The sequence below is a fragment of the Rhinatrema bivittatum genome, chromosome 9 (assembly GCF_901001135.1).
Source record: "Rhinatrema bivittatum chromosome 9, aRhiBiv1.1, whole genome shotgun sequence".
NCBI lineage: Eukaryota > Metazoa > Chordata > Amphibia > Gymnophiona > Rhinatrematidae > Rhinatrema > Rhinatrema bivittatum.
This window is the reverse complement of record NC_042623.1, coordinates 256,078,349-256,094,409: the sequence shown is the minus strand read 5'-3', so window position 1 is coordinate 256,094,409 and position 16,061 is coordinate 256,078,349. Positions and strand designations below refer to the sequence as shown.

Below are 16,061 nucleotides of genomic sequence, written 5' to 3'. Positions count from 1 at the left end.
CTAGCCCAGTACCTTGCCGGACCCAGTCTTGGGCATGGAGCTTGTGCGTTAAAGCGTAGCAGCACTTGTGGTGTCCAGAGACTAATTCATGCCAGCTAATGGAGGCAGTCGTGTCTTGCTCTCCAGTAGAACTATCAGGACGTTCAAACAAGGAAATCAGTGCTGTGGTGAAAGCAATGGCTTGAACCTGTGGAAGATGCAGTTGGGGGGGGAAAAAAAAAAGAAAAGGCAGAAAACATTTTATCAATCTCCAAGACCATTATCTGAGCACTTTCGTTACTGTAATTCTAGTATTATATGAGGATTCAGCCATCCCACACATATTCACAAAGCACACGCTTACACAGATCAGTATCACTGTATGAAATAAGTTTGCACTATGGAAACACTTTCTCTATTTTATGTCTTCTTTCCTTTTTTTTTTTGACCTGGCAGGTTCCTTTTGCTCCTTTGGGCTTCTAGTTCAAATGAAACCAGGGCTGGGTTCTGACACCAGGAGCCTTCATTGACAACCACTCTTGAAATGTTTCCCCCGTTTTATACCCTCCAATCACAGCACTGACAGTCCTTGGATCAAGCATAAGGCTACTTCCAGAACCCTGCAGTCATGGGCTCCAAATCCAGCCATTAGGTGTCACCAGTGGGCAATGCCTATGACTTCCTCCCCTCTAAGGGATGTGATTGCCGCCTTTGCAGTATCCTCAGCCCTGGCCAATCCAGAGAGTGGAAGACTTGATCCCTCCACAATTGTCAGGTTTGAAGCCCCTACCGGAAGAGCTGTCCCGATGCTGGTTTATTAACAGAGAAGGCAATAAAATAAACACCCCCTGCAGTATAGGACAACATAAACAGGTAACTTAAGACAGGGCTGCAAACACTCACAGTTGTGCAAGGCTTAAATCCAGTCTGTTTATCCAGTCCAGTTTCCACAGGAATTCCTTTCCATGGACAGACATAGTAAATACTTGAGACACAACTTCTACTTACAAGATTAACTCAGAGCTTCAAAACGTTCACATCACAAAATATCACGGGTCTTCTACCAGGATCCCGCATGTCACTTGGACTTTGAGCCACCTAAATGCTGAAAGTGCCTTCCTGGTGTCCCAGCAAACCTTTTGAATTCCCTGAGGAGCAATAAGGATCCTCAGGGGCAGGGCCATACACAGGGCTATCAGCAGTCTGAGCCTGGGTTTCTGCAAAGAACGCAACAACCCTGAAATGATCAGAGCCTGGTTCAAGTCTGGCTGTGGAAATTTTTTGCTCTGACAACATGGCAGTGAATAGTCCTCCTACTGAGCCACCAGGCTGACCTATATTTCACTTTTTCTCAGTATTTCGGGTTTGGAACTCATATAAACTACCTTGAATTTTAACTTAACTCACCTTATCAGGGTGTTGGTTGCATAAATCAAAGCAGATATTTTTACAATCTATTATATTCGGAAAGCATAGAGATGTACATTGCCAAGGTTTTCCCATGCTATGAAGACCTCTAAATCTAAATGGCTCTCAGGGGAAAAAAAAAGAAGTATTTTGGCGGGCCTGAAACCTGAATCTGCCCAGCTGGAAACTGGTATTCTGTATTCAGAGCCACAGAGTGGCATAAGCAAAAGCAAGCTCAGGTAGACTTTGCACGGAGCCTGCTATGAATCCACTGGCCATGCCCCTGAAGAACCTGATTGATCTTCAGGTTTTCAAGAAGGAACACCTCAGTATTCCCAGCAATTAGAGGGCTCGGGCGTAGGGATGTACAGCCTTTTGTTTTCGTTCTGTTTACTGGCATACATTTTTTTTTACACACATTAAAGTGATTAATGTGCCATAAAGCAACTTGGTGCATGTTAAATCATGTTACTACACACTAAAGGCCTGATTCACTAACGGCCCAATTTTAAAAGGGACCCGCGCATAAAAACGGGGGCTTATACGAGTAGCCTGGCCTTGCGTGCGCTGCGCATATTGTCAGAAGAACCCGGCCACACGCATAAACCCCGTTATGCACACAGAATTGCCAGGCCCTGCAAAAGGGGCGTGGTCTGGGCGAAAGGGCCTGGAAAGCACCATTTTGTAGGGATGTGCAGACCAAAAGTTTAAGTTCATAAGTCCATAAGTCGAAAGGGGGTCCCATTTGCGGTCAATATGGACATATGGAGAATTCCATAAGTTGAGTCTATGTCCATATGTGCAAATAAAAATTTAAACCCCTCACCCGCCTTAATCCCGCCCCCCCCCCCCCCCCAAGACTTACCAAAACTCCCTGGTGGTCCAGCGGGGTCAGGACGCCATTCCTGAACTCCTTTGCAAGGAGCACGTGACGTCGGCGTCACATCGGAGTGACGCGGCGTCACGTGATTCCCCTCGGGTTCGCTCCCGGACCCCTCGTTGGGCCCAAAAGGAACTTTTGGCCAGCTTGGAGGGGCCTCCTGACCCCCCCAAGCTGGCCAAAAGTGCCTTTTGGGCCCAACGAGGGGTCTGGGAGCGAACCCGAGGGGAATCAAGTGACGTCGGCGTGACGCCGCGTCACGTCGGAGTGACGCGGCGTCACGTGATTCCCCTCTGGTTCGCTCCGGGACCCCTCGTTGGGCCCAAAAGGCACTTTTGGCCAGCTTGGAGGGGGGTCAAGAGGCCCCTCCAAGCTGGCCAAAAGTGCCGTTTGGGTCCAACGAGGGGTCCGGGAGCGGAACCGCAATGGACCACGTGACGCCGGCGTCACGTCGGAGTGACGCCAACGTCACGTGATTCCCCACGCGTCCGCTCCCGGACCCTCACGGAACTTTTGGCCAGCTTGGGGAGTTTTGGTAAGTCTTGGGGGGGGGGATTAAGGAGGGTGAGGGGTTTAAATTTTTATTTAGATCAACAATCGCGATTTCCAACGTATTCAACATAGCTATGTTGAATAAGTTGGAAATCCGATCGTTTACGCCTCATCATTTTTTTAAGTTAAAAAAAAAAAAAAAGTTGCGTTTTCCATTTAAGTTCAAAACGAATGCACACCCCTACCATTTTGTGCTGTCCCGATGACTCACTGGGCAGCGCACGCAACTTAACTAACTTCATGCCCCGAGTTGAAGTAACAAACAAAAAAAAGGGATAGCTAGGATAGGTTTAGGGGTCAGGGTGGAGATGGGAAGAGGTAGGAAGAGTAGGGTTAGGGATAGGAAAGTTCCCTCCCTAACCATATATAGTGTGTATATTGTGCCTGTTGAAGGAAAAGTGAAGACCTAGACCCTCAAGCAGATTATGAAATGGTAAATCCTTGCACCTAAATGTGAGTGAAACCTATTTTTTGTTCTTAAATAACCTGCAGTGTTTAAGCTAGGACCTGACTTTCTTCTAGTTATCTGTGAATAAATCCTTATTTGTGATGTTATTGCTGAGTAAGGTTTAATTGCAGGGGCTCCACCCCAACCTGGCAATTGGGAGGTCTTTTTTTGCTTTGTCCATCACAGAAGACTTACCCTACTCTCTTTTGTGTGAAAGCTGAAAAATATGTTTCCCTCTTAGACCGTTTAGTTTTGGTTCTTCTAGTTACCTGCCCACAAATATTTCCGAACGTAAGAACGGCTTCATTGCCATCGTCAGGATTGTACCAATAATCCATACATATCGGTGTTCCTTCCAAGCCCTGAAGTTTGTACTGACAAGAGAACTCATGCTTGGAATTCAGATCGTAGAAACAAATCTCCTTGCTTGTAAATGCAACTGCGATCTACAGGAGAGGGAAGAAGAATTACTGAACCCAAAGTCATTAGATTAATACATACATTCTAACATACTAGATGACAGTAGAAAAAGACCTAATGACCTATCCACTCTGCCTAATTATTCCTGTCCATACTGCTAAGGCTATGTCCCAGCTGCCAGCCATAGCTTGTAAGGTATTGCTTCTCATCCAAGTCAATTTTTGTTGTTCTCTCTCTCTTTGGTTCTTTTACCATCCTGGCTAGATGAACTTACAAATCCCATATTTAATACAATACCTACCCCTCTACGTCATACCATCAAGCTCTGTGAGCATCTAAACAGTTACTAAAGCTAGTGAGGGTGTTGCCCAAACATCTGGCTTCCTATGACCCGCATGGCCATGCTGGTCAGTGGCACCAATCCAATTGGTTTCCGAGGAGTTCTAGCCTGCTGGTAACAACCGATCTACCCCCTTCCCACTGTGTCACTGGGTTGTGTTTTCTTTTATCCTTCTCTTGTTTTTTTTCCTTATCACCTGCCTGAACATACAGTTTGCATCCTGAGTATACCCACCAATAAAGGTTTTAATGGAACTAAACAGCTTTCTGTTTCCCTCATGCTGTGGATGTTATGTGTGCCATTCACGACAGACCCGCGGCACGGCCCCCTCACCTCGCTACTGTAACTTCAGCCAGTGGTTCCTCCTCGCTGGCGGCAGTGGGCCATCAACTCGTTCCTCGGGCCTCGCTGGTGCCTCCAGCTCTGCCTCAGTCACCAGCGTTCCCGGTCCTGCTTCCACTTCTCGTCAGGCCTCTCCGCGTGGCCCGCGGAGACACTACTACTCGCACCTCGCCCCTCCGTAGGCGCGTGCACATCATTGACTCTTAAGCAGGGACCGCGGCGGGAACCTAGCCGCAGCCCGGGATGATGATGTCAACCTAATCTCAGTATTTAAGCTCAGGCTCCGCTCCCTAATGTTGCCTTTGCAACAGGTCCCCTCGCTGGTTGAGTACTCGTTGCTTCTAGAGATTCATCTCAACCCTGCGTTCCTGTTCCTTGTTGTTCCTGTTCCTGTCTCTTCGTTCCTACCCTGCTTATGCTTCGGATTGATTTCACGGACTTTGACCTCTGCTTTGCCTGCCTATACTACAGATCCAGATCTGCCTATCTCCAGATCCAGACCTCTGCTTCGCTTGACTGCAGTACTGCCTATCTCCAGACCCAGACCTCTGCTTTGCCTGACTACGCTACTGCCTATCTCCAGACCCAGACCTCTGCTTTGTTCGACTATGCATTGCCTACTCCAAACCTAGAACTTCGCCTTGCCTGACTATGATATTGACTATCTCCGTGATCTGACCTCAGCTTTGCTTGACTACAATACTGACTATCTCCGCGATCAGACCTCAGCCTTGCTTGTCACTGCCTTCAGATCGCCGCCAGCCCTGACTCAAGCTTGCCATTGGATGCCTATTCTTCTTATTCCCTGGAAGTGGTTTCTCTAGGCTTCGGCCTACCTTTGCTCGAGCGCCCCCTGTCTGCCTTCATTCCATTGGTGCCTGAGTCAGGAGTAAGACTGTACCATCTCTCACCTGCTGTCTCTGGGCTGAACCAACTCCAACTGCATCTAGATACTGAGGCCCACCTAAGTCCTGCCGGCCCAGCACCCAAGGGCTCAACCCACGGGGAATGAGGGCTGGTATAGGTGAAGCTCCAGCGACCTCTGCCTATCAGCCCACTCCAACTGCCGACGGTCATTACCTACGGTTTGCATCAACCCCATGTCGGCCCAAAGGTCTACCTCCGATGAAACAGTGGATGACTATTTATGGGTAACCTTAATCAATTTTCATGTGAATGAATATGCAAATAGTTTTACACTTAGAGAAACAACCTTGGTTGGATTCCTAAAAAATGTAAAACTGTTGCATCCGTCCTTCCCTCAGTTCCTCGCCTTGGCAAACAGGTGATCACACTTGTGTGAAGCTAATTGCCGTCCTGGGTTCCTGCTTTCCTTGTTCCTGTGCTTGTTCCAGTGTTCCTGCATTCCTTGTTCCTGCGTTCCCGTGATTCCTCCTGTGTCCCAGCATCTGTTCGATTCCTGTTCCACATTCCGCTACCCAGATTGTACCTCCTCGGACTGATACACGGTACTGATCTCGGCTTACTTCTGACTACGTTTGGACCGCTGCCTGGAACTGACCTCTGCTTGCCACTGACCACGCTCGAACTGATACCTGGAACTGACCCTTGCTTTTGCTGACCATTCTCAGATACCCTGGGTTTGACCCTTGTGCTTCATTCAGACACTCTCTTGGCTATTCCTGTGATCACCAAGCCTGCCTGCTCTGATGCTGCCTGCGGCCTTCCTCAAGCTAGACCATTAGGTTCTGCCTATCCTATACAGATGACCTTCAGTTCCTGCCTCGTACCCGTGGTCTCCAGTACTCTTGGTTTTGGTCTAGCTCACCTGTTCACCGACAGCCGTGCACCTCTCTCTTGATGGGCACACCTCTCCGTCATGTGTCCGGGAGACCCCAGAGGCCCACCTAAGCCCAGGCAGTCTGGGAATCCAAGGGCTCAACCCGCAGAGCCCCCAGACGGTTTTTGGTGAAGCTCCAGTCAGCCTCTATCTCCTTGTGTGCTCCACCTCCTGGCGGCAGGCGCCCTCTGGGATCCCTCAGAGGGTCGTAACAATCCTGCGCTAGGCCAAGGGTCTTCCTCCCATATCATTAATACATACTGAGTATTTACACCAAGCCTCTCCTGCTTTTTTCTCTTCTACTCCTTTTTTTTCATCTGACAAAATGTGAACTCATCCTATGCAGTATTGCTATTTACTATTCAAATAATAATAATGATATACACATTTAGATTCCCAAGAAAGAAGTTCCAAAACTTTGCATCTTCAAACATTCATCAGCATTATGACAATATCAACTTTTTTTTTTTTTTTTTTAATTTGGCAGACTAACATGGTGCCCAAGTTAAGCTTATGATCCTTCATGCAAATTGCATTTTTTTTTTTTTAAGAATGGCTGTTGTATGACCTTTCACCACTTTCTATTTTTTTTAACTTATTTTCTTTCTAGCCTTCTTTAGTCCATCTAAAAATTACTATACTAAGCAAAGCACTATACAATATTTCAGAAGAAGCTGTGGTAACCAGCAAGGCACACTTTGCATATTTACTGAGAATTCTAAACTGCTTTGAAAATTCTTCATTCAGCTCCTCTGCATTTTCCTGTTTCCCTTCAAAGTTGCCAGGTTGGCAAGCATATCAGAAATTAAATCTTCTCCTGAATTTGGCAATACCACAAATGTTATCATATGTGCTACATGGGCCAACTGAGCACACAATTGGTATGACCTATCACACCTAAAATAATATCATTACTCCCCAGGGACCTAGAAAAATAAAGTGGGAACAGCTAAAATAATTTTAAAAACACAACTTAAAAGAAAAATATGCAGGTTAAACATTGCGGGTAATAGAACCCACCTACTTGACTTCTGAAGCAATATCAACTCAAGTGCATGGTAGGCGAAGCTTTCTTTTAACAATTATGCATCTTCTAACAGACTAATTTCCCCATTTTCAATTTTCAAAAAATATGTACCTTGTTTACATTTGTTAGTGAGATCAAACTTGTTGCCCACAGATCTTTCAACTTGACGGTATCTGTGGCGATGCGTATACTTCTTTGTAGTTTTAAGTTCTCTCCCCAAACTCCAAGTAATCCATCCTTGCTTAGAGTTAGGTAACGCTTTGAGCCCTTTAAGTAAACTATTTTTTGAATTGTGTCTTTATGGAGTGGTAAAAGAAATTGGATGTTCTTCCAATGGGGAACCACCAGTGACTTTGATCGTTCGTCTTTCTCAGACAGCTCCAGCAGCATAAAGGAAGTCAGTTTGTCCCAGTCGATGAAGCCATCTCGTGTCACGTCTATCCTATCAAACAGCTCCCCGTATTCTTCTTTCAGACCATGGCCAACAGTGACATATGCTTGCTCCACAAATTCTTCTTTGGTCATGCATGTTGGTCTATTTAACCCTGGAGACTTGGACAGGACACAAGTGTGCAGTGAGATTGCACAGTAACATCAAAGTGACCCTCTAAAAATGTTAAAGCTGAATTTGCAAAAGATAATTTTGGAGAGTTGCCAATTAGAAAACAAAGTTATTAGCTCTACAAATTTAGAACTGTGATAATACTGAGTACATACCTTCTTTCAAGAACTAAATATGTCAAATCATTGTGCACTACTGCTTAACTCAAGAATAGTTAATGAGACAAATATATATATACACACACATATACATACAGGTAAAACTATGGTGGTAAAACTCAAATCACTGGCGATTAGTGTTATAATTATAATAACAGGAACTCTCAAATCACACATTTTTTTAGAGAATATCTGTAACATATAGGGGCGGATTTTAAGAGCCCTGCTCGCCGGTGCGCCTTTGTTCAATAGGCCTACCGGCGCGCGCAGAGCCCCGGGACTCGCGTAAGTCCCGGGGTTTTCCGAGGGGGGCGTGGTTTTGGCCAGGGGCGGTCCAGGGGCGTGGCCGCGCCCTCCGGAACTGCCCCCAGGTCGCGTCCCGGCGCGCTAGCGGCCCGCGGGGATTTACTTCTCCCTCCGGGAGGCGTAAACCCCCCAAAGGTGGGGGGGGGGGGGAAGGTGAGGGGAGGGCGAAAGGGAATTCCCTCCGAGGCCGCTCCGATTTCGGAGCGGCCTCGGAGGGAACGGAGGTAGGCTGCACGGCTCGGCGTGTGCCGGCTATACGAAATCGGCAGCCTTGCGCACGCAGATCCAGGATTTTAGCGGATACGCGCGGCTACGTGCGTATCCACTAAAATCCCGCGTATTTTTGTTTGCGCCTGGAGCGCCAACAAAAGTACGCCAATGCGCAGTTTTTGAAAATCTACCCCATAGTGATGAAATAAGAAAGTTATGGGGCGGATTTTAAGAGCCCTGCTCGCCGGTGCGCCTATGTTCAATAGGCCTACCGGCGCGCGCAGAGCCCCGGGACTCGTGTATGTCCCGGGGTTTTTTGAGGGGGGCGTGTCAGGGGCTTGGGCGATCGGAGCGGCGTTTTGGGGGCGGGCCCGGGGGCGTGGTTTTGGCCCGGGGCAGTCCGGGGGCGTGGCCACGCCCTCTGGAACTGCCCCCAGGTTGCGTCCCAGCGCGCTAGCGGCCCGCTGGGATTTACTTCTCCCTCCGGGAGGCGTAAATCCCCCAACAAAGGTAGGGGGGAGGTCTAGATAGGGCCGGGGGGGGGGGGGGGGTGGGTTGGATAGAGGAAGGGAGGGGAAGGTGAGGGGAGGGCGAAAGGGAATTCCCCGGAGCGGCCTCGGAGGGAACGGAGGCAGGCTGCGCGGCTCGGCGCGCGCCGGCTATACGAAATCAGCAGCCTTGCGCGCGCCGATCCAGGATTTTAGCGGCTACGCGTGTATCTACTAAACTCCCGCGTACTTTTGTTTGCGCCTGGAGCGCCAACAAAAGTACGCCAACGTGCCGTTTTTGAAAATCTACCCCTATGTGTATTTCATTAAATACAATTACAATTAAAATGGGGGAAAAAGCCAGTTTATAATTTACCACCAAAGTAACAAGCAACCTTGAAAGACCGTTACATGTTGTGCCAAGCAGCTTCAAGTTTTTGTAACCCCTATTGTTAGATGTTCTATTTTTCTGTGAACTTCTCAGTCATAATCTTGCATTCCAAAATATGTACTACTTGCACCAAGAAACACCATTTGTAAGAATACGCTCTGTATTTCAACTGCTTAGTCTGCTGAAAACAGCTCAAGTGTAAATGAATAGTTATATATACCCAACTGAAGGCCCTCGTTTCGCCAGTCAAAGATGGCTTCTTCTCTATGAGGCGTTTTTTTGAGCTCTACAATCAAATGCTTAAAAAATTCGCTACTGAAGTGTTTCACATAAGAAACAGTGAAGGCTTGTCAGTTTTGAGCATTTTGAATAGCCGGTGTGTGTTTGCTTGCAAAGATCCCCTGAGGAAGTCCTTTTCGGATGGTGAAACGAGGGCCTTCAGTTGGGTATGTATAACTATTCATTTACCCTTGAGCTGCTTTCATCAGACTAAGCAGTTGAAATACAGAGTGTATTCTTTCAAATGGTGTTTCTTGATGCAACTAGTACATATTTTGGAAGGCAAGATTATGCCTGAGCAGTTCACAGAGTAATAGAATAAAGAGAAAAAAATAGAAAATCTAATTAAAAAGTGGGGGGTTTTTATGCCAGTAGTGATTACAAAAACTTAAAGCTGCTTGGCACAACACGCAATGGTCTTACAAGGTCATAAAAGGAGATAATTAATCTTTCATTACCTCCACCTCTCACTTCTCATTCCCTTCTATCCCCTTAACAGCTTACAAGGCCTTTATATGATGTCCAACATTTGATCTGAATGTCATAGAGTCCATTTGTTCCTTATGCCTCCATGAATAAAATGATACCCTTTTAACCCTTCCTTATCCCCCTCCTCCCCTTTCCCCATGAAGGGGACCCAGGGGAAAAAAAAAAAAGATATTCATTGGAAATTTAGACAAAAAAAATAACAGTCATCATGGAATGAAAAAAAGATATTCAAGAGTTATGGGAAGAGAACATCATCCATTTCATCCAAGGACATGCCTAGATAAGCGTATTTGCTAAAAACATACTATAAGTGCCTTTTATTCACTTCCTGAAGCCCTCAGCCCCAAATATATTTATTTCTGTCCCATTCTGGCACCAGTCCAGGAAAGAGTGTTGCCATAGCTGTGCAGTATCTATTACTTCCTAGGTGAACCAACTTATCATAATTAACACTTTTTGAAAATAAGATTAAAGATGATTAGAATAACTTTTTTTAGCCTAGATCTTTACAGGGAAAGCAGTCTTATAAAATTGTGTGTTTGTGTGTGATTGTCTACCCTCTCCCCATCTATAAGTATGCTCTGCCCTAATAATCGTTCAACTCTTCATTCAGTTTCATTCAAATGACTGCCACAGATAGTAGAGCACCCAATGATCCATGGGCCATATTTTTAAATGTGCTTAGGTTTGCCAACTGACCCCAGGTATACTGAACAGACTGATAAAGTCCTTGGTTTTGCCCCATTGCTTGCATGAATTTGTAGTTCTGATTTTCTTAGGGAACTCAATGGGCCAACCAGAAATTCATGCAATGCAGTGGGGCAGAACCAGGACTAGATCAGCCTGTTCTGTTGTCCTGGGCATCAGTTGGCAACCCTACATGTGCTCCTGACACACCTGACACTTAAGAGCTCCAGTTTCTTGTGCTTTCCTATAGAGAACTGGGCAGCTCAGAGCACACTGTGATGTCATTGAGCATTTTAAAATCTGACCTGCCATTGGTTAGTAGACATAACCTGGGACCCTGATTTCCCACAGTTCTGTTACTGTAGCCTTGGTAATGGCCACACAATCCAGTTCTTATTTATTTATTTAACATTTTTATATACCGGGCTTCATGCAGGATTGCACATCAGCTCGGTTTACATTATAACTGAACAAGACATGCATGTAGAATGCAAGTTACATAGAACAGGGACTTAAAACTTGGAACAGAATACATGGGTAAAATAACTTAAACATAAAGGAAGAATGGGAAACTTAAAATTATCTTTGAATGTGAAGTGTTATGTTTCGGGCTTGATTGAGAGTCTTTGGAGAGTCTTCTTGCCACAGAATTGCCAGGTACTCATGGAATTGCAGGAAGCAAGAGATGATTTGGGGTGGATGTACAGCTGACTGGGTATAGAGCACCCTTATGCCCTCCTCCCCTCCTGACTTCCCTCATGTTGCTCCTCATGTACTGATCGGGGCTGTTAGGAGGAGAGCGAAGGTGACTTGGACCATATCCTCCATTCTGCCACAGGGCTCAACTCGTGCTTTCAAATGCATGGCAGTAGGGTGTCCCTCAGAGACTAAAGCAAGAGGCAGGCTTTGGAAGAGGATGCAACCTGAGAGATGTCACTATTCTCTTTCTCCTTCTGTCAGCTCCATTCAGCCTGAAGGAGGGAGCGAGAGAAAGGACAAGAGGGAGGAAAGGGGAGGAGCATCTTTGAGGGAAGAAAAGAGGGATGAGAGAAATACTGGGAGGGGAAGGGCTGTGTATGGTATGTGAGTGAAAGGGGATTGATGCTTTGAGTATGACAGATAGAAAGGATTGATGCTATGGGTGTGTGTATGACAGAGAGAAAGCGAGGGCATGTGGGATTTGGAGGATGAGAGAGATAACCAGGGATGGGGAGAGACAGATAGCGGATGTAAGGGGTGTAAGAATGGAATTAGGAGAGGGACATCCCCCTCCCTTGATCCCGAATTCATTCTTCAATCTTCATCTTGCCCTCTCAAGTATCCCAAACCACCTTCCCTCTCCATTCTTCCCCCCTTCCAAAATACTTCCTCTCCTCTCTGCTTTTAGCATATAGTAGGATTGAAAAAGTGTGACAAAAAAAGTATTGATTAAAAACAAAGTCATGAAATTGGGAGAATCAAGTCCAAAATCATGTCATTGTGATTTTAAAAGCCACAGAAATATAGAATATAACAGCCGATAAAGACATCCTAAAACGTTTTTTAAATTGTAGTACTGCAATTGATAATTGAGCAAGTTGATTTAGTTTCTGAACACCATTTTTATGTACATCTGTTAGAATGTGTGGTGGTGTATAAATATATATAATTATATGATATTATATTTTGACTTTATTGTAGTTGTTTCTTAACTAGTGGATTGTGACATTATTAATATATAAACATGGGAATAAAAAAGGCTCCATCTGATGATGTCACCCATCTGTGAGGACTACCATCCTGCTTCTCCTGGGAGAATAAAAAAAAATCAAGCACTAATAATTTTCTGGGCAACTGGACTTCATTAGTTGGTTTCCAAATGCTGGCAATCAAATGTTCCATTAGTGTCACGTAAACAAAAGAGCACATTTATACTGTATTAGTGCAGAATTCCTAATCCTATTTCCTCCTTATCTATTGATGTAGGGATACAATTCTAAGAGAAATAATTAGTTCTAAATTCGATTTACTTTTTCCAAGCAGCCATTATTGCATCTGTCTCTCTCTCTCTTTGCTGCATTACCTGAGGAATAATTGGAAAGTATTTAATTTGGGATTCTCTTTTTGGATGCCCTTGGCATTGTGATCAAAAGGAGATATTCTCAGGGGTGGTGTTTAGGCTGGAGAAAGAAATGGATCCACGTAGATGGCATTTTAAAATCTTTGCTTGTAACTTTTTCCAGCAAAAGTAGACACGTAGAAAAATCACATCCCATTGACCACGTGTACTTTCTCCCCACAGGATGTTTCAAAGAGAAAGTTCGTGCGTACTTCTGATTTGAAAATTGCTGCTAAACCCACGGGTAAAAATCTGCCGTCTAGGTCCCAGTGCAGACAGTGTGAAAATTACCTCTACAAAATATAAATAATACAAGGGGTAGTCACTAAATAAGTTGATACCATGTGAAAAGTTTCCTTATTTGACTCCTCCTTGTGAACGCAACATAGTAAGAGCAAATTGTATCCCACACCAACCACCAAGCAACAAACCAAAGAGTGAAGTGTCCAGGATACATGTGACAGAGCTGGAGATGCAATGCATCACACAAGGTGCATAAAGTGTGTGTCCCTGGGCTGATGACAAACCAAAATATAGTGGATAGGGCTACGATAATTCATGACTTGATCTTACAATTTCAAGAAGATTTATTACCTATATCTGAGACCTGGATGAAAGAATCTGATTAAATGAGATTTGCCCACTAGGCATGAACTTAGGGGTGGTAAAGTGAAGGGAGGGGTGAATAATTCATCAGAAAACCCAGAGTTTTATGACACAAGTGCATCAAATAGCCAACATGGAAATTTTATTTTGAGATTAGGTACATGTGGGATTCTTGTGGTTTATTTATGCCCATCAAGGCTCTAAGGATTCTGTGAAAGAGTTATTGGAACTTATCAGAAAGATAACGATGATGTGTGAACAACTTTTAATACTCAATGATTTTTAATATATATGTTGATTCTAGGACAGAAAGCAGGTCTCCGAGTGTTTTTCTATCCATAACAACTATATGCTTTGTTCAATAGATTACAGGCACTACACACATACATTTCTTGACTTAGTTTTCCATAATTTGACTGGGAAGGAGAGTACAAAACATTACAATTATACCATTGTCATGAACTATCATTTTCAGGTAGATTCATGGCTTTATTTTTAACTTTACTATAAATTTATGGTACATTTTTGTTTCAGAATTTGTATTTTTATTCTGATTATTGGTAGTTATGTTCATACTGCATTATATTTTTAGAAGTATGTGGCATCTTTGCAAGCAATTTATAAAATAGAGATAATTACATAATAAATAATATATACATTGGGCTTTTTTCCCATGTTTGCTACTGCTGGGCATGCCATGGATTTCTGCAGTATGATCCATTAATGTTGTTTTACTAACAGTAAACCTGCAAAAACACAAGTATCTAGTACCCCTGTATATACACACACACACTAAGTCAAAATCCTTTGAAAAACATAATTACTTACCATAAAGAGATTCTGGATGGTGATAAACTCTGCAATACTAAGTCTGTTTTCAATCTGATCCCCAGCATTTCTTCTTGCTTCTGAATGTTCTGCTCTGTAAAGGGTCAAACCACCACCCCCTCAAATTAGACTCAACCTCATTTGTATGTACAGTAGTTCACGTTCCTTTCACTCTTTCTGCTCTTACTGAACAGATAAATGAAGATTAGCGCTTATGGTCCCAGGGGTAAAAAAAACAAAACAAAAACCCTCTTCTTTTAAATAAAAGATCAAACGTTACACCGAGCTATCTAACTACTTTCTACAGAGCTAGCAAGCGAAGTAGTGGGACAGCAGAACTTAGGCACATGTCCCATTCTGTGTCCACGTGCCAAAGGTTTCATGCGTCTGGCCTGCTTTCTAAACAACTCGTGCGGAAAGCGAAGCTGGCACCATCTGAAAACCAGGTGTTAAAATAAAAATAAATAATAATGGACACCGACTTACAGCGTTTGCAGCTTACCTTGCCACCTCAGCATATTTATTTGAGCCCATTGCTGAATATGCAATCCTTTTTTGTTTGGTTTTTTTTTTTTGCTAAACACAGTTGGTTGGTATGATGTGTTTGTTTGGTTTTTTTTTAAAGTTAGAGTTTCCATAGAGGAAGAGCTGCATTCACAGCCATGGTTAGGAGGCTCTTGCTTCTCCCGTTCTCAGTGCCTGTGTAGGTTTCCTTAGCAACCTCAACAAAGCTGCCCAACCTCCTCGGAGGGACAGGATTGAAGGAGTGCGTAAGGTCCCTCATCAGAAGATTCAAATGCATCAGAGCAGGACCAGTGCAGCGAGGATCCTAGGCGAATCTTCTGCCCCCTCCTCTCCCCAGTCCAGGCCTCATTCACTTAAGACTCCCTCTCTTACCCACACTTAGGTTCCTCTTCCTTGTCTCATTCACACACACACACACACCCTTACGCAGGCTCCCTCCCTCTCTCGCCGACACCATTACTCGCTCGTACACACACACACACACACACTATCCCTCATTCATCATACACATAGAAACAGAGGCGCTGCTCGCGGCCTGCAGAGGTCTGCTTCTCTGGGCCGCAACCACACAATGTAAATATACATCAGTAAAGCCAAACATTGCATGGCAGAGGGAATGAGTGCTATGTGAATTATTGACCCATAAAGCAGAGGATAACTTTCAAACAACTTTGCATGGCTGCGCCGAGTGCTACATTAGTATTTTATAACCTGCGTATATCATAGAGGCGCATAATATAAAATACTTGCATATATATGCTTATGTGCAAATAAATGAAGTGCATTGAAAGCGCTTTTCCTACCAATTAAAAAAAATATACAAGTGCAAAAATGTGTGTGAAATCTAAGGTACAAGTATCAACTTTCATAAAATAGTGGCTACTTATGCGCATATAAGCTAATTTTTATGCAGGTAACCAAGGAGAGATTTTGGATTTGGCAAGTGCCTAGGGCACCAAGTTCTGAGGGCACCCAATAACCGGGATTGTGCCACTACTCTCATTTCTGGGGGTGAAATCACCCACCCCCAGTATTCGGCTTATTCTGAAAGTTACCTCCTCATTGCCAGGTTTAAGGATCTAATTAAAAATCTTATGCTCTTAGACAAATACATGCTAACCTAGCAGCAGCCTATGAAAACATTAAATTTAAAAAACCTATTGGGCAATTTTTTCATCTTCAACATCAAAATTTTATTGTTCAAGATAAACAGAAGGGCAACCAAAATGATAAAAGGG

At 44.4% G+C, this 16,061-nt stretch overlaps 1 protein-coding gene across 1 annotated transcript in view; it reads right to left on the bottom strand.

Annotated features, from left to right (window-relative positions):
- Nucleotides 1-14,941, bottom strand: part of WDR49 (WD repeat domain 49) — a 131,396-nt gene extending 116,455 nt beyond the window's left edge. Inside the window, exons 1-5 of the mRNA XM_029616832.1 lie at nt 14,801-14,941; nt 14,299-14,392; nt 7,308-7,748; nt 3,536-3,712; nt 13-187 (exon numbers count right to left, since the gene is read on the bottom strand). Of these exons, the coding sequence (XP_029472692.1) occupies nt 13-187; nt 3,536-3,712; nt 7,308-7,748; nt 14,299-14,392; nt 14,801-14,832 (919 nt within the window). The 5' untranslated portion in view covers nt 14,833-14,941. The remainder of the gene's footprint in view (nt 1-12; nt 188-3,535; nt 3,713-7,307; nt 7,749-14,298; nt 14,393-14,800) is intronic.
- Nucleotides 14,942-16,061: the final 1,120 nt, after the last annotated feature.